This window comes from Branchiostoma belcheri, unplaced genomic scaffold, assembly GCF_001625305.1.
Source record: "Branchiostoma belcheri isolate BF01 breed outbred unplaced genomic scaffold, Haploidv18h27 scaffold193, whole genome shotgun sequence".
Taxonomy (NCBI): Eukaryota; Metazoa; Chordata; class Leptocardii; order Amphioxiformes; family Branchiostomatidae; genus Branchiostoma; species Branchiostoma belcheri.
In genome coordinates this window covers 249,327-265,525 of record NW_017803413.1, presented here as the reverse complement: position 1 = coordinate 265,525, position 16,199 = coordinate 249,327, and the positions used below count along the sequence as shown (strand labels likewise).

Sequence of the window (16,199 nt, the reverse complement as noted above, 5' to 3'; positions counted from 1 at the left end):
CAGAGCACTTTCCTTTGCTGCTCAGTGGCATATAACATCAGTATCAACACCATGGCACCTTAGCCACAACAGGTGGCACTGTCAAGAGAGGGATGAGATCTGGAGCGTCTTGTCTCACAACAAGGTCTACACTCAGGTCCATTGATGAATAGAGCATTGTGTGTATAAAGGACTGTACCTGTGGGTCTTTGTTTGCTCTACACTATTCCTGTGTTGTTAAGTAGCAGAGTGACCAGGTTTGGGAGACAGGTAGAGTCACCTGACCTGGCAGTAAGCTGTCCCAGTGTCTCCCCCGACACGGGGATGATACACTGCTTTCTTTGACGTCATGCAGGTTAAAGATACCGAGGTTTGAACAAGGACGTACATTCATACCAGCAGGGGGAGAGGGGAGCAGAATTTAGGACAAATTCTTTCTGTTGTTTCATTTCAGAGGGAGCAGCACAGAGGGCAGGGGTACAGCAGGGAGACAGAATCATCAAGGTGAGTTTGTTGTTATTACTGTTGCAAAATAAATAATAAACAATAAATAAATAAACAATGATGGCCCGCCTCAGCAGTAGCTGATATGCGGTGGAGCGGTAGGTAGGTAGGTATTACTGTTGCACCTGGCATAACCCTCACCAAGGGACCATCCGCAGGTGGTATGTGACAGCTGTTGTTAAAGTACCTGGACATGTTTGCCGACTTTTTGCATCTGACACTTAACAATTGGTGGGTGTGGCTAGTCTCCTTGTTGCATGTAATGTTGTCCTAGATAAATGTCTCTGGTGCAAGGACGCCAACAAAGCTGACATTAAATACTTAGATGCCTTAATGAAATATTTATCATAATCCTCTGCACCATTAACCATCTTAATCTGTAAACCTTTACCATCAAGCTGATGGCTTAAAGATTATTACTAGCTTACAAGGTTGGAAGGTATATTTTTGCTGAGGGTTGGCCAAAATTTGTTAGTAGTAACATGTTTACAGACAATTGAGGTCACTACGTGGCCAACAGAATCATGTTTTTGGAGAATGCTATAATACCTTAGTGCTTATTGGTTTGCTTATAACTTATGAATATCCACATTTTTCCCTTTTAGGTGAATGGGACTCTGGTTACACAGTCCAACCACATAGAAGTTGTGAAACTCATCAAATGTAAGTATCTCATGTCTTCTCCAAAATTCTGTAGCTGCTGTCCCTCTGATCATCTGATATCATGCACGATGATATTGAACCCAGTCTTATGTGTGTGAAGATAACGATTATACCATATATCAGTAGAATTAGAGCCTATTATTGCCAGCAGAATTAACATCACAGTACACTGGTACTCATGCAGCTTCTGTTTAGTTAGGCACATGAGATAAGACATTTTTGAGCCATGGATTACAGGCAGATCAAGGGATTAAGGGACAATCCGTGAAAGGTCGGGGTATGTTTGTAGTGAAAAGAAAATTCATCTGTAACCTGGATTCAAGGAAATATTGTTGTCTTGTGGATAGAGTTGAATCATTAACCTGTGATCTTCTAAAACCATGCCTGTTTTGCTGTTGACAGCTGGTCCATATGTGGCATTAACATTACTGGGCAGACCGCCGGGCTCCAACCAGACCCCCCTCCCACCCCCTCACGAGCAGAAGAAGATCACTGCACCTGTGGCTGCAACGGTAAGGAAATAAACCTCCTGGTTCTGAGTAAATAGAATGTTTGACAGCTGATGGCAAGAGGGAGTTCCAGACTGCAACCTGTAACTTGTAAAACATCAAATTTGTACTGTAGTACATTGTACTGTGATATGGCCAATAAAGGTTATGTTCCACCACTATACATGAACACAATAGATGTGGCACATGTTGTGTGAGGTGATCACTAGTTGCTGATGTAGAATTGAATGATGGTAAGAATATGATTTGTAGGTGTCACAACGTACTTATCAAAGTCATGTTTGACCTATTTTCCACGTGTAAAAAAGTGCCTATTTTGTCCTGCAGCCTGAGTCGGAAGAGGCAGCCAAACTGGAGCGAGTCAACACCTTCCGCAAGATGCTGGAACAAGAACAGGAATATTATGAGGTATTACATAAAAAAAATAGTGACAGGAATCCTGATAGGTTTTCTTATAGAATTGCCCTTTTGCCCTTAACAGACTTGTTTACAGTAAAAAGTTAACTAGTTGATAATAATTTGCCTGTGGGGCTTCACCCTTGAAATAGGTCCTTGAATCACATGGCAACCAATGCATCTTGTGCTACATGGATGCTGTTTGGTACAAGGTCTTTTATTGGTCACACAGAAATACTTATACAGTTCCTTTCTTTTTGTGTGTGTGTGCGACTACCTGTAGCCATTAAGTGCGAATGCAGAACAACTTATAAATGTTCCCCCACGCCATACCTTCCCCATGAAGTCCAAGGCCGTATCAGGCCAGAGACTCTACATAATGTCTAAGTTATATCAGGTAAGAAAGGCCCCCTCTGGATCAGCCATAAGCCTTACCAGCTCCTTGCTGTCAAAGGCAGAAAGCTTTAACCTATGAGAGTTATACTGTACTCTGTGCTTGATAATCTGCTTTAAGCATTATCTGAATCAAAGGAAGAATTGATCAGGCTACACATTTGAAGACTTCAATCCTATCACCGCATCTGTTACATGCCCGGAAAATACTTACCTGGTCTTGTATTGCTGCCACTCCACTCATTAGGTCATGATTGTACAAAGAGCTATAACACAAGAATTCATTCTTGTCTGCTGATGCCATCCTATTGACATGAATGTTTCCAATTGCTCCACAGAAAATCAAAGACGACTATTCGAGGAATCCATCCACGAAGCTGCAGAGGGATTTTGCAGGTGCGTCGACCCGAGTGAGAACGTTGGAACAGAAGCTGTATGAACTGACAGGAATCAGTCGGCACCACGGCATCCCTGAAGCAGCCCCGTTCCCTCCCACAGCAGATCCTGCAGAGGAGGAGGGACAAGACAGATTACCAGGTCAGCGCAACAACAGAAGTAGGAATGTTGCAGGGAAGGTTTTTACTTTGTCTTTGACAAGTAATGAAATTTGATGAGGTCTCATGTTGGGTCAAAGGATGATCCAGCAAGAAGCTTATAATAATTAGGTTCATTGATGTAGGTAAGCCATTTCTATGGTGTGATGAAAGTGGGCTTGAAGGATAGTCAAGCCTGTTGAGTCATCAACCACTTTGTGAGTCATCAATTACCTCCTGGCTGTGTTAAACCCTTGTGTTACACCATTACAGATGTGCCTCAGCCCAACAATGCCTACAGCCCACCAAATGAGGATAACATCTTATCTCGGCAAGGGGGTCCACGGGATCAGAGAGTTCAGATTTTCAAGATGAACCCAAGGTAGACACCTTTATTTTTTATCATTAATATAGAATTACACATGTGAAATTTGTTACAATCCTTTTACTATTTTGTGGCTTTCACTACGTGTTTTCTGATTGTCGACTTATTAAGGCCAGATAGTCTTTTGACTGACTCCTTTTGGCAGATTCATCCACTACTGGTAATCAGTAGAAGTTGCCTGATGAAAGAAGTGTCATGTGAGCATTTTTTCTTACCTGTTGATACAGTTTGTTTAGCAGAGATTAATGATTGATTTCCATGTTGTTGTCCCAGCTCCGTGGAAACTCCCACATGCGCTCCCACTCCAGCCCGGAGGGTGCCTTCCAGCAGCTCCTGAGCGCCCCCACCTCCCAGCAGAGACACTCCGACCCCGACGCCGCACCGCCTTCCAAGAAAACTAGAAGTAGTTCATCAGGTACACACGCTAGAGGGGTTGTGATGAATCAACAGTTAACAACTTATGGTCTAATATCTAATGTTGGGATGATTTCATTATTTATACTATTATGATACCATATTGTAATGTCATAGTTGTGGTGAAAGAGTTTTGTTTGGAATTAAAATCAAAGTTGCTAAAAAGGAACTGGAGGAAGATGTCATTGAAGGGGATGTGAAGACAATGTTTATGACAAGTAAAAGTAGAGACTGCATGACTACAGTGGGATGAATACAACTTTGTTACAGAATGTCTTTAATCTCTATTAATACTGGGTGTGAAAATGAAGGGTGTCTTCCTTTGCTTTTCACTTACCAGCTCCCTTTGGATGCAGCACCTAGTAGCACACTCTAGGTAATCGTAAAGCTCACTAACTGCACTAACTCATAGTTTTGTCGTCTTTTGATTCACACTTGAAGTTGTAGTGCATTTCCACCACATGTTTTTGTGGTCAGATAATGCTGCATGTAGTAGTAGTTCCCTCACCTACCTTTGTCTTGCCTGACTGCTCGGATTTTCTCCTCAGTCTCTGTTCCACTGCTGTCCTCTCATGCAGTGGCTGCGTGGTGGCGGCACAGGGGCCACTCTCTGCCTCTGTCCACAGGTCTGTCTGCCTGCTCTCAGGGTCTTTACTAATTCACACATCCAATCAACAATCTGGGGTTTGCATTAACTTAGAAAGGTGTAGAAAAAGGTACACATTTTTTTGGAGAGAAATAGCGCTTGCTATTATGAACAGGACAGAACAGTAAATTTAGTAGAAGTAAAATATATAGACTTGTGTAATTCAAAGGTGATAAGATGTTATATTCATTTACTTGATATAGATGTGGCTTAGCCCAGTGGTAAGTTTTGTGCACAACTATGGACATTGACTCAAGTTTTACATAACATTTGTAGGATGTATTTTTAAAATCTTCCCCACATCTAACTCTATGTATAGCATGGCTGAATTAGAGAAAGTCAGGCATGAAAACTTACATTCCATTCTGTTTATTGATAGATGTTATGCGGATGGGCTCAGGTGATAATGTGAAGGAGGGTGGAGATGTCCCTCCACACGTCAGCCCTGTACAGTCCAGGAGGATGACTGACAGCTCAGGAGATGTAGACTCTGGAGAGGAGTGGAAACTACAGTCTTCACCTGATGTCTCACAGGTGAGTCTTCAACAATCAAGGGAACTGTAGATCATATCTGCTGGTCATGGCTTTTATGATATATTCCGCAGGGGTCGAAATTCATTTTTCTGATAAGATGCACAAAAAATTAGCCTCCTTCGCAGTCTTGTTGGGCGTGGGCGTAATTTTTTCTCTGAGCGACGCGAGTAATATGCCGCCGCGAGGGACGATTTGCTGCCGAGGGACTTTTGCCACAGAGAGAAGGTTTCCGCGCTCCAACAAGACTGCTTCCATTCGGCGAGTAGAAAGGGCTATCAAAAAACACTTAGGAGCGATTGGCATGGATGTGTGAACTTCCCGCAATAAACGCCACCAGTACAGGGTGGTGTTCACGCCCCGTTCCTCGACGAGCCAAAACTTGTAACTTTCTAGCGGTCGCCGATCAACCCGTCGGTAGAACGCCAACCATTCCCGAAAACCGAGCCCTATCCACTCAACAAAATCCCGGAGACATCAGTGCTGCTACAAAAAACAACTTTGAAAAGATCACTACCACAGGAGCCCGCTAGCTAAACTGTGATATTGCAGGGGGACGTCGACAGATAAACAAAGCGCCGCCATGTTGTTTGGTGGCGGGTTGATCTCACTGGTCATAGGAGGGTAACGCACCGCTCCGCAGCAAGTTGCGTAATAGAAAGAATGGCACATTTCACCAGCAAAAATAGTACTGCAAATTGTCTTGGTTTGTTTGCATGGGACGCTTAAATATGCACAGCAATGCCTTTGTTGTAACATTACCAATGTTCACTCTTTCTCTGTTGGAACCTTCGACTATAACGTAACGCAACCAACCGTTGACAAAGGCGAGCCTTCTCCATGCGTATGTGTGAATTACCCTTGCGCGGACATGTGAATTGGACCTGCACGAACATGTGAATTGGACCTGCACGAACATGTTAATAGCCTCTATGAAAGGCTGGCTTAATCCGAGGTCCTTTCTACTCGCCGAATGGAAGCAGTCTTGTTGGAGCGCGGAAACCTTCTCTCCGTGGCAAAAGTCCCTCGGCAGCAAATCGTCCCTCGCGGCGGCATATTACTCGCGTCGCTCAGAGAAAAAATTACGCCCACGCCCAACAAGACTGCGAAGGAGGCTAACAAAAAATTAGGCGCACCAAAATTTTGTGCACAATTGGCACAAAACCAGTATATGGAACCTAGGAAATCATGACTAGTCTTGTATAATATTGCTTCCTGCCTTTTTGTTATGTGTGTTGCATTGTACTATTTATCAATAGTTGAGAAATAAACATTAGTAATGGACTGATAAATCTGTATTTTGTATAAGTTACTAAGATGATTAGCATGAGGGATGAGAAGTGTTTGTTGAATAAGTAATCTTGGTAAGCACTAGCTTTGGTTTAAATTTCTTTATTTTATTTTATTTTATCTTATTTTAATTTATTTTACTTTACTTTACTATCCTGACTTTCTTTCCAAGCTCTTTTTCTGTTCTATTCCCTTCTGTTGATTTTGTTATGTGTTTCCTTCTCTTTTCTCCTGCTTGTGCATTTGTAAAGGCAATCCCTTGTCGTAGACTGACTTTCAAAAACAACAAAAATCGCTACAGTGTACTGAGTGAGGGGGGCTACTACACCCCCTCAGGGAGCCCTGTTGAGGAGGTCTGTTTGTCTGCATGATCATGACTTTCTGTGCTGTTTCTGGCCGCGCAAGCAAAGTGTGTATGACTGTGATGCATTTGAAGCTAATGGTCTTGAGGTACATTATACATGCACTGATCACAAAAAATGTCACTGCAGATGCATGTTACTTTTCTCATGTATTGCAAAAACCAGTGCTGCATGGCTGTGAACTGGGTTCAGGAGGGCAGACCAATTGTGCTATTTGACTGGATTACCTCTTCTCTTTAAGGACTAATTGTTATATAATAGCCCAAACTATGATAATATGAACCCTTTCCTTTCCTAAGACTTGTACTACCTGAACACACATCCACACAATGGTACAAAATTCCTGAAAACTGCAACATTAGTTATTCTTTTCTGTTGTTGTTTTTTTAAAGACTGAGAGTAAACCCAAAATTTAATGTACCAGGTGATATTATGTACATGTATAAAGAAAGTAGCTCAACTGGTCTGGCCCATCCACTGTACATGTGAGCATGTTGTCACCCCATACACAAACTGTCCAGTTCATGTAGATCAGAAGGCTTGGGCCTAGTGTAGGTAGGTGTATTCTTTCTTTTTCCTTCCTTAACCATGGCAGTATTGCGTCAAGCTGGCTGTGTTTCTAAAATTAGCTGCCCAATATAGCTCAAGCTTAACCGTACATTCTGCTTTACCTGTACTTCCATATCACTGGCATCAACCTCTAAACCACATGTTTTTTACTGATAATAACATTGCTGCTGTAGACAACCAACCTCCTGAAGTTTTCAATATAGAAAACAAATAAAAACATTCTTACCCATTTTAAGTATCTGATACCATAGGTAAAGTCTTTGAGTAATGGGAGTTTTAAAGATTGTGTCATGAGATTCAAACACACCTTTAGGATCAGCATTAAACATTCTTGGTGATGTTGTGAGGAGACAACATGATGCCAGTGGTTATGTGAATTACTGTACAAACCCAGTTGCCACTAACCCTGTAGCTGTAAGTTTGGATGCTCACTCTGCTCTCAGGTCGAGGAACGCTCGGACTCGGACACCGAGCAGTACTACTCTCCTCGGGAAAGTCTGAACGGGGAGGTTTGTCTCTTCTCTTCACCACTTCAAACACTCTTTCTTCTCTGTCGTTCTACCCTTCACACCTGGACATTGGTCATTGCTATGTTCTCCACCTGTCTGACACAACACAATAGTCCCACACAAGGGCACCTGGGTACATTTTGCACTTTGTCATCGTCAGGATTCCCTAAATTACACATGAAGTGCCATGGAAATTCCACGAGTCTTGGTGACCTCTTCATGTACAACTTTCGTTTTTTTCAAACAATTTCATCTGCTTTGAAGGTTTCATCTCCATTATGCTGATTTTGAGACACACCGATTTAAAGTGCCTTTTTTTCTGTCCTCAGGATGTAGAGGTAGATGGGGGAAGACTGGTGCCCATCTCTCCTGATGTGGCCCAGACTGCAGAGGAAGCATCGTTTCCCAAACCTCCAGAACAAGGCTCAAACCTGGCCTTGCCTTCCACTCAACTCAACATCATATCCATGGAGGACGATGAGTTCCAGTCAGACAATGAAAATGTAAGCATCACATAATGTATAATGTAGCCAGGGAGTATATTAGGAACATGCATGACATGTACAGGCAGGAAGTTAGCTATCCCAAACTCACTGATACTATCCATCCAAGTCTTGTAGGATGTGCGTGTTTGTGCTCAATATCAAATCACACAGTCTCTTTGTAGGTTTTCTTGTCATGATGAGTTCTCTCACTCCCCGCCAGTTTATATCCCTAGCTTATGTGTGTTTGTAAATGTATGCTGCTTTTTTTCAAAGTGTTGTGAAGGAAGAAAATATGAATGTTCTGTTGGAATGTTTATATCTTTACAGTTGAAGCATAACTTATCTTTTTGGCCTTTTGGCCTGAATGCATTGGATGGATTGTGTTCACAAACTTCCCTTGTGACTTGTACTCTATTCACTCATCCCTATTGCCAAATAAATGTAATCTCAAGTTTTTACACCTTATTTATTATCAAGTAATGCCTTGTCCATCTATGCTTTCTTTTGTCAACAACGTATTCACTTCTTTCTCACGTTGGTTTCATTTTTTTCACAATTACCAAAGAGATCCTTGTTTTACTGTGCTCCTCTTGAAGAATGAACAGCAGAAAGCCTGTGTTTTTGGTGGAGCTATGCTTGGTGATCCCAGAGGCTGAAACTCCTGTTCCTGGGCCTCCGTATTGCTTCCTTCTTACTTTGAATAGTGACCAGGATCATATGCTTTGTTCTGCTTTTTTTGTCGACGCATTTGTATGTCTTCTGACTGAGTTTACTCTCTCTATCGCTGTCTGTTCTTGTAGGAGGTGTTTGTTGCCACCAGTAAAGAAGCTGGTCACTATTCTCCCTATCCCCCCTCCCAGGTCTGTGACACTTCTTATTTCACCTTACCTATTGGTTCCCCTTCATTTTGATTGGTGCAACAGCTCTGTTCTATTTGACTTCATATTTATACCAACCATATTCATTCTCAATTTTGATTCATCAGTTTTAAGCCTCTAGATCTCGATGCATGCTGTTGTGCCAAACCTTGGGTACAAACTGAAAGACAAGCTTTCTTTGTTTGAAGTGCAGTCAAATGTACAGTCCTAAAGGACAATGTTTGGCTTGTGCATACTAGCTCAAGACAAAATTGATAAGACTGCTTAAAAGTATGGAGCACCATAAATTTCTTCCTTTTTTGGTGCTGCTAAGTGGTCAAACATCATACAGTATTCTATCAATACAATGTAGATATCATCTCTATCCTTGCTGTTTTGTGAGCATGTGTTGCCATGTGGCTGACTGTGCCAGGCCATACTTTCTTCCCACATGCTGTTGCTGGGATACATAAGTACATGTATGATTGTCATTCCAGCATTCAACAGATCCACAGCGAGGTACATATTATTAATTGGATAATTCTATCAGCCAGCACCTCTTCACTCTTGGTCATCAATCAGTACTTATAATATTGTTGGGTTTTCATCCTTGCCATGTCTTACATATCAATATTATTATTCACACCTTCTGCACCATACTTTCTAGTTGTCCCTTTATCGCACAGTTAGGGTATCACACAGTTAGGAAGCTTTCTTAGATTAGAATATAAATCATTAGTGACTAAACAATTCTCCGAGCAACAATTATCATCCCTTTGGTGTGCTGTGTGCAAGCTACTTGGTGTCCATAATGATTTCTGGTTCCCTTGAAAATTCAATAATGCAGTACTCAAATTATACTTTAATTTGCATGTCATTGGAATTGTGGAGTTAGGCAGATCGCTTCCTTCACATTCTATTGGAAACATCCCTGCTGGCCTGGCAGCGACACAGATGTGTTTCCAGCTTGAACCAGCTGTAACCCGATGCTACCACCCGTCCTCCACTTGTAATGGTCGGGTTCACTGATTAGGCTCCGTCCTGCATGTCTTCCTTGATCACATTGCTCTAATAATCTCCACGAACAGTACGATAATGTGAGAGGAGCTTTCCGAAATTTCATTTAGTTCATTTGGCTTTTGTAAATTGCATGCAAGCAGTCCCAGCAGGTTGGAGCTAGTTTTTCCCTCCTTAAAACGGTCTTGTGATTAGATAGTCAGCATGTTGCTAACTGTGTATGGGTTTGATCGGGCATCAAGGATCCTTTGTCAGGTAGGGATTCCTCATTGTAACATGATGTTGTGTATGTTTTTAAGAAAGTACAGTTTGGACTATCTTTATCCACAAAAATTTACTGTCTTACTTTACTAAAATATATTGTGGAAAGATGCTTTCGTGCCTTGACCTGCCGAGGTCTAGTTCGCAGGTATTTAGGGTCCCAGTGTCAAGTTGTCAGCCCTATTTTTAACTAAATGTCTACAATCATTAGAAATTGGGAAGAAGTGTTGCTGGTTAGACGCAAGAATTTACCCCACATGTATGACATACAAAAATAGAAAGATGAAGTGTTCTAGAAATGATGTTTATTTTCATGACCTTGATTTAACTCTCTTGTTTTTTTACATGCTGTGTGAAAATATGCACATCTACTGTGTTGTATGCATAAACATTTCCTTGTATCAAACATAATTTTGTTTGATTCTAAAATGTTGGTAATACTTCTTTCAGATGGAGGATCATGGACCCTTCAATGACCTGGAATTGATGAAAACAAAGCCTGGTAGGGTCACTAACCCCTGACCTCTGTAACTTTCCTGTGTCATAAAACACAGACGTCTTCTCCATATCAAAGTCACATATCTAATGTTACATGTTCAGTTAAACCCTTGCTATATTCTGTAGAGACTAGAAATAAGATGTAACCCTGGTAATTACAATGTAAGCTAAAGACTATGTATGTATGTGTTATGTTTTGTATCATATGTGTAAGCAGTAAGTCAAGTAAAATTTAAGAATCATAAGAAAGTCTGCCATGGCTTGTGTTACCAAAGCTTTTTGAAATAGCTGCTCCTGTCATTCCTACAGCTTGGTTACTGGTGTTATATGGTGTAATACAGTAGACTGTTGTTGTTTTATTTGGGGCAGAGGTCTTTATTCTTAGTGAATTCTTTGCTATTTTTGTTGCCATTTATTATGCCTGTCTGGGATACTAGTAACCTGTCATCCTGATAAGGCTGTTTGAAACCCACTTTGTTTGGCAATTTTCTTTTCTAATCACAGGAATCCATTTCTGTTGTTTTAAACAATGTAAAAATTTTTAAGAGACCGGTGCATATACTTTATACAAAGTAATTTTTTTCAGGGATTAAGACTTAATGTGTAACAAAATGAGCAACCATCATGACTTTTTAGACACAAAAGCAAGAATGGATCGCAAAAATATTAGGTATTACCATTATTCAAATAGCTGATAAGGAGAATGTATCTGCATGGTCCTGACCACGTCCCATGATTTTGTTCTGTTCTCAGCACACCAGGCTGTTTTCCTTCACTACCTGATGTCGAACAGTGATCCATCCAGCCTGGTAAGTCTCCCATCTGGTCCAACTTGACAGTAAAGTGTCCATCTTATAGAGGTTGCGGAGTACATAGTAACAGCAACTGGGTATTTTTATAACAACAATTTTTATTACTCAATTTCTTAACATTTAGACTGCCTGCATTATGATATTTTTGAAATGCTGCAAAAAAAGTAGCTGCTTGACTACTTAGTGCCTGTATACAGCCAACACTGGCTGTAGGACAATGAGGAAGTCAGAGGGGAAAATGTTTACATGAACTTCTTCAACCTCCTCACAGTTCTTCATCATCGTGACGGACAGCTACAAGAATGGCACCATGAAGGAGATGCGAAAGTGGGCGTATGAGATCCACTCAACGTTTCTTGTTGCATCAGCGGTAAGAACCAGCCACGTACTCCTATACAAATGTATTGATAATTATTTGTAATATCTAACTTAAAAGGGAATAAATGTTATTAGTATTTTGCATTTAGATTAAGCTTGTTTTTGATAATATGTATAACTGTTATAGTTCTTATATGTAACCAGCCTACATGATCGGACTCTAATCTTCCTTTTAAATTGTCTCATTTTGTTATCCAGCCCCTAAGGATACATGTGGATGATGGGATAGTGAGAGCAATAGGTGGGTAACAACTGTCTACCTCAAGTTGATTTTTCATGAAATTTGAACTTTACAAATTTATTTTCTTATAAATCGTGTCTGTATGCTAGCTGTGGTAATATTAATATGGTTTCTGAAACATATCTGTGTCCATGAGATTTATACAGTAATTGCTAGCTTCCTTCCAAGAGAACAAGGTATCATTAATTGTAATCTATATGTTAGATGAGGCCCTGAAGTACAAGTCCAATGATGAGGCCAGTCTTCGAGGTTTGTTCCAAGCAGCACAGAATATGGCCAGTTTGGTGGTCAAGGAACAGCTACAAGACTTCAGGTACGAGATGCTCACTAGTTTCTCTGCTACCTCCTGTTAGAAGATACAGACAATGTAATTAGATCACATGGGAACGTTTACACTGTAAGCTAGACCACCCAGCATTTACTGGAGCCAAGAAGAACATTTGATTGTGGCGGTTAGAATTTTTAAAAAACAGTTTGAGGAACAACATTTCTGGATTGTACTGTTGTTTATTATAGAATGCACAGGTACTGACTGTTAATTGTTTCTTCCCAGAAACAAGAGAGCCCTGGGCCTGGGAAGCCTGTTTGGTGACCAACACCTGCATGACATCCACCTGGACCATGCCAAAGAGATGAAAGTGGTGGAGCAAACCCTGCTGCCACATCTGGACCAGTTCATGTAAGTTCAACAGTTTGAAGTTCATAAACTCTTACACATAACCATCTGTACATTACGAGGGATCTGGAAATACATAATGCAATCAATCTTGATATAATGCTCAAACTGTACGTTATACTATTTTGAACCCATATTGTTGGAACGGAAATTAATGGTTTGCTAGGCGCAGGTGGTGTTATAAAACTCTAATCAAATAATGTGACAGTTTTTGTCACAATGGAGCATAAGGAAAACAACAGAGCAAATCTGTGCTATCCAGTACCAGCTAAGATTATGAAGAAAAGATGAAGCAACAAAAAAGATGGGAACTCCTTTTATCCCTGTGCTCTTTTTACAACAAGTTGTCTGCCATTGGTTACAGGGAGGAAGGAGACCTTGTTGCCAATTACATGGGTAGCAGGTTTGATGCGCACAGGTAAAACACAGAACAACCTGCTAAACAGTCTGTTTGGTCTGTCTTTCTGTGTTCTGAGGAGGTAGTCACTGATCATTAGAGAACTAAATGTGGGAAGTCCTTTGACCTAAGGATGTAAGGATGTTTACGAGTTCCCTAATCCATGGGTGAAGGAATTAATTAGAATTAATTACTCACAAAATTTTAATTTCTTGTTTCACACATGTACATTCTCTGAAGCTTCCTGTGTTGTCATTATTGTAGCTGATCAATATGTAATGAAATTGATTTCTATATGCAGAATCAATATCATATTGATGCATATGTTTTCAATCAGTAGGAAACATTACAAGTAGTCACTGAAAATGTATCAGATAATTTACTATTTTGTGAACTTGTGGCCAGTTATTGTGATTTGTTAAATCACTCACTCAATCAATGACTTTTAAAGAAAATTAACTCAATGAATTAAATTCACAAAAAGAGAAATTAGTAATAATTCTATCATTTCATCACAAGTTTTTATTTCCTTGTCTCAAAGGAAACAAGTAATGAAGATGATTTGGCCTAAATCACTAAACTCCTTTCCTGTACTTTGATGAGAACAAATACATGTAGATAGGAAGTCAGTCTGTGGCCCATCAACCTGCCACACCCCCTCATGAATATTAATGTCCACTCCTGCCACATGTACAGATGACCTCATCCCTCCTGCTCAAATAGGACTGAGTCATCTCAGACCTGGATAATACTCCATGTGGTGTTGGCACCCTCGCTAGTGTTGCACTACCTGCCTAGGAAAAACACTACTCTGTATTTTGCTCTCTCTTCATTCATGTGGACGATAGCTGATCTTATGTTTCACCATGGTTGTCCGCAGGTCCAATTTGGAAACGAGAACGCCAGCCACTGCCAGGAAGTGAGTAACAGTTTGTTTGTTATTTACTTGTTGTGTTTTGATGATGACATAGGTTGTTTCTGAGTATGTGTGACTCAGCCCATGTGGTGCACATGAGGGACACATGCAGCATGTGCATTTTTCAGTAAAACTAGACCATGGATTCTATTTCACATATCGCTGTACCTTTTACCTTGTAACATTACTCGAGTACTGCTGATGTATTCCTTGTGGTATTGTAAAATGGTTTGAAATTTCAACTGATTTCTCAGGCTTCCCTGTACTTCATCAATGTTGCTCCCAAATACATGAAAATGGCATGTTCCCTGCTACTGTACAGTACCGTTCGCGTTATAGTTACCCTAACGGCCGTTACTAACGCGTTTTTTTTCCGTTACTTTTCCGTTACTTTCCCGTAAGTTTTCCGTAACTTTTGCGTAAGTTTTCCGTTACTTTTCCGTTACTTTTCCGTTAGACTTCTGCATTCATATGCAGGCCGCGGTAACATCACAGAATAATGGGAGGAGTACTAATTTACCTCATGCGGGGCGGGAAATTACCGATACACACCGCTGGAACAGCGGAAGGAACGTTGATCTAGCCTGCATTTTACTATATTGTAACGTTTAAAACGTTTTACGATCACCGGCGCAATTCAATTAGATAGACATTTTCTTTTGTCACTGTTGCCCAGGCAAGCGTTTCTATAGTTTGTCAACTTTGTTTTGCTGTTTTTCTCTGTTAACTTATTTTACCACTGAATAAGCAAACCTAGATGATCTGAAGTTATAAATGCCCCGGTCCGCCGTACATAATAGGCGGCGGGCGTGAGGTAACGTTAGGGATGTGCAAAAACATCGTGGAAAATTCCTATAACACTCGAAAAAAGGCAGCATATTTACACGTGCCCACCAACATTTTTATGGCTAATTATTGACCAGTTTTGGGGAGTTTTGTTATGTCCTTGGAGTTTTGTTTAGACAAGAGTGGGACGGAAAGCCGTGCCGCCACTCCGACTCCATGCACTTCCGTGTTACATTACGTTGTATGTGACCAACAAAATTACGCCAAAGGCACCACAAATCCACATGTACATATATTTTTTTCCCGAAAATTCTTTTGAGTACGCATTTCGTCACTAGGATGTTGCTAATTAGTCGTAGAAATAAGGTAGAAACCAGCGTAAATGTGGCTCTCTCGAGATCATTTCGCGCGGGGAAGGGCGCCCCAGCATGCAACGGGCTTCGTTCTAGCCAATACACAGCGCAGGTCATCTAAGGTGAACCAATCAGAGCGTAGCTACTTGCATATTATAATGAGCATGCTGCACACAGGCGGCAGCGGCCAGGGCGACCGGCCCTGAGTGCGCGGGAAATGTGTTTTGCAACTATATTTTTACGGGGATTTTCTGACGTTTGACGCTGACTTTGGCACGATATGATCGCACTACCATGTACACGCTACCGTAGGCGGCAAATGAGTGGTCATTTTTATATAATCGTCGAGTAAATTTTGGCGTTATGCACCCGGAAGTGAGCCGATCTCAGTTTGCGTTCCCTCGTATTTTTGACAGTTTCCCCCCTCAAAATAAGAAACAAAACTACCGCTATTAAATAGAACCATGTATTACAATTATCATTTCAACATGATAGATCTATTATATATTCCTTTATTAACTATGATATCATCATGGTTGTGGAAAGTCCTCAGCTGGCGAACCGAGTCCTTGCGCCGGGAGTGACGGTACATTTTACCGTGAGTATTAAAGCCGCTAGTACTAGTAAGCCGCGCGCCTTACAAAAATTATAATAATTTTTCTTTTGTGTCAAAAACCGCCGTGAATTTAAGGCATGAGTTACCGATTTATATTTCTTCTACGGCAGATATTTCTTGTTTCGTCACGTCCCATGACGTCCTGTGAGAGCGGTAGGCCGCCGCTGGTACAAAATGTACAAGACATCGTCTGCCCACTGCTACACTTTGTTGACATACATT

At 41.0% G+C, this 16,199-nt stretch overlaps 1 protein-coding gene across 6 annotated transcripts in view; it reads left to right on the top strand.

Annotated features, from left to right (window-relative positions):
• The first annotated feature begins 3,250 nt into the window (after positions 1 to 3,250).
• LOC109468149 (rho guanine nucleotide exchange factor 11-like) overlaps positions 3,251 to 16,199 on the top strand; it is a 32,473-nt gene continuing 19,524 nt past the window's right edge. The window contains exons 1-14 of one of the 6 annotated variants that reach the window (XM_019766389.1): positions 3,251 to 3,359; positions 3,636 to 3,777; positions 4,325 to 4,402; positions 4,802 to 4,956; positions 8,014 to 8,187; positions 8,970 to 9,029; positions 10,755 to 10,806; positions 11,556 to 11,611; positions 11,886 to 11,984; positions 12,191 to 12,233; positions 12,438 to 12,546; positions 12,787 to 12,912; positions 13,274 to 13,327; positions 14,187 to 14,225. In XM_019766389.1, coding sequence (XP_019621948.1) covers positions 3,654 to 3,777; positions 4,325 to 4,402; positions 4,802 to 4,956; positions 8,014 to 8,187; positions 8,970 to 9,029; positions 10,755 to 10,806; positions 11,556 to 11,611; positions 11,886 to 11,984; positions 12,191 to 12,233; positions 12,438 to 12,546; positions 12,787 to 12,912; positions 13,274 to 13,327; positions 14,187 to 14,225 — 1,169 coding nt within the window. In that variant the 5' untranslated portion in view covers positions 3,251 to 3,359; positions 3,636 to 3,653. Of the gene's footprint in view, positions 3,360 to 3,635; positions 3,778 to 4,324; positions 4,403 to 4,801; positions 4,957 to 8,013; positions 8,188 to 8,969; positions 9,030 to 9,314; positions 10,299 to 10,754; positions 10,807 to 11,555; positions 11,612 to 11,885; positions 11,985 to 12,190; positions 12,234 to 12,437; positions 12,547 to 12,786; positions 12,913 to 13,273; positions 13,328 to 14,186; positions 14,226 to 16,199 lie in introns of those variants that run through there. The other 5 variants (XM_019766393.1, XM_019766392.1, XM_019766390.1 and 2 more) reach the window with 5 other exon arrangements.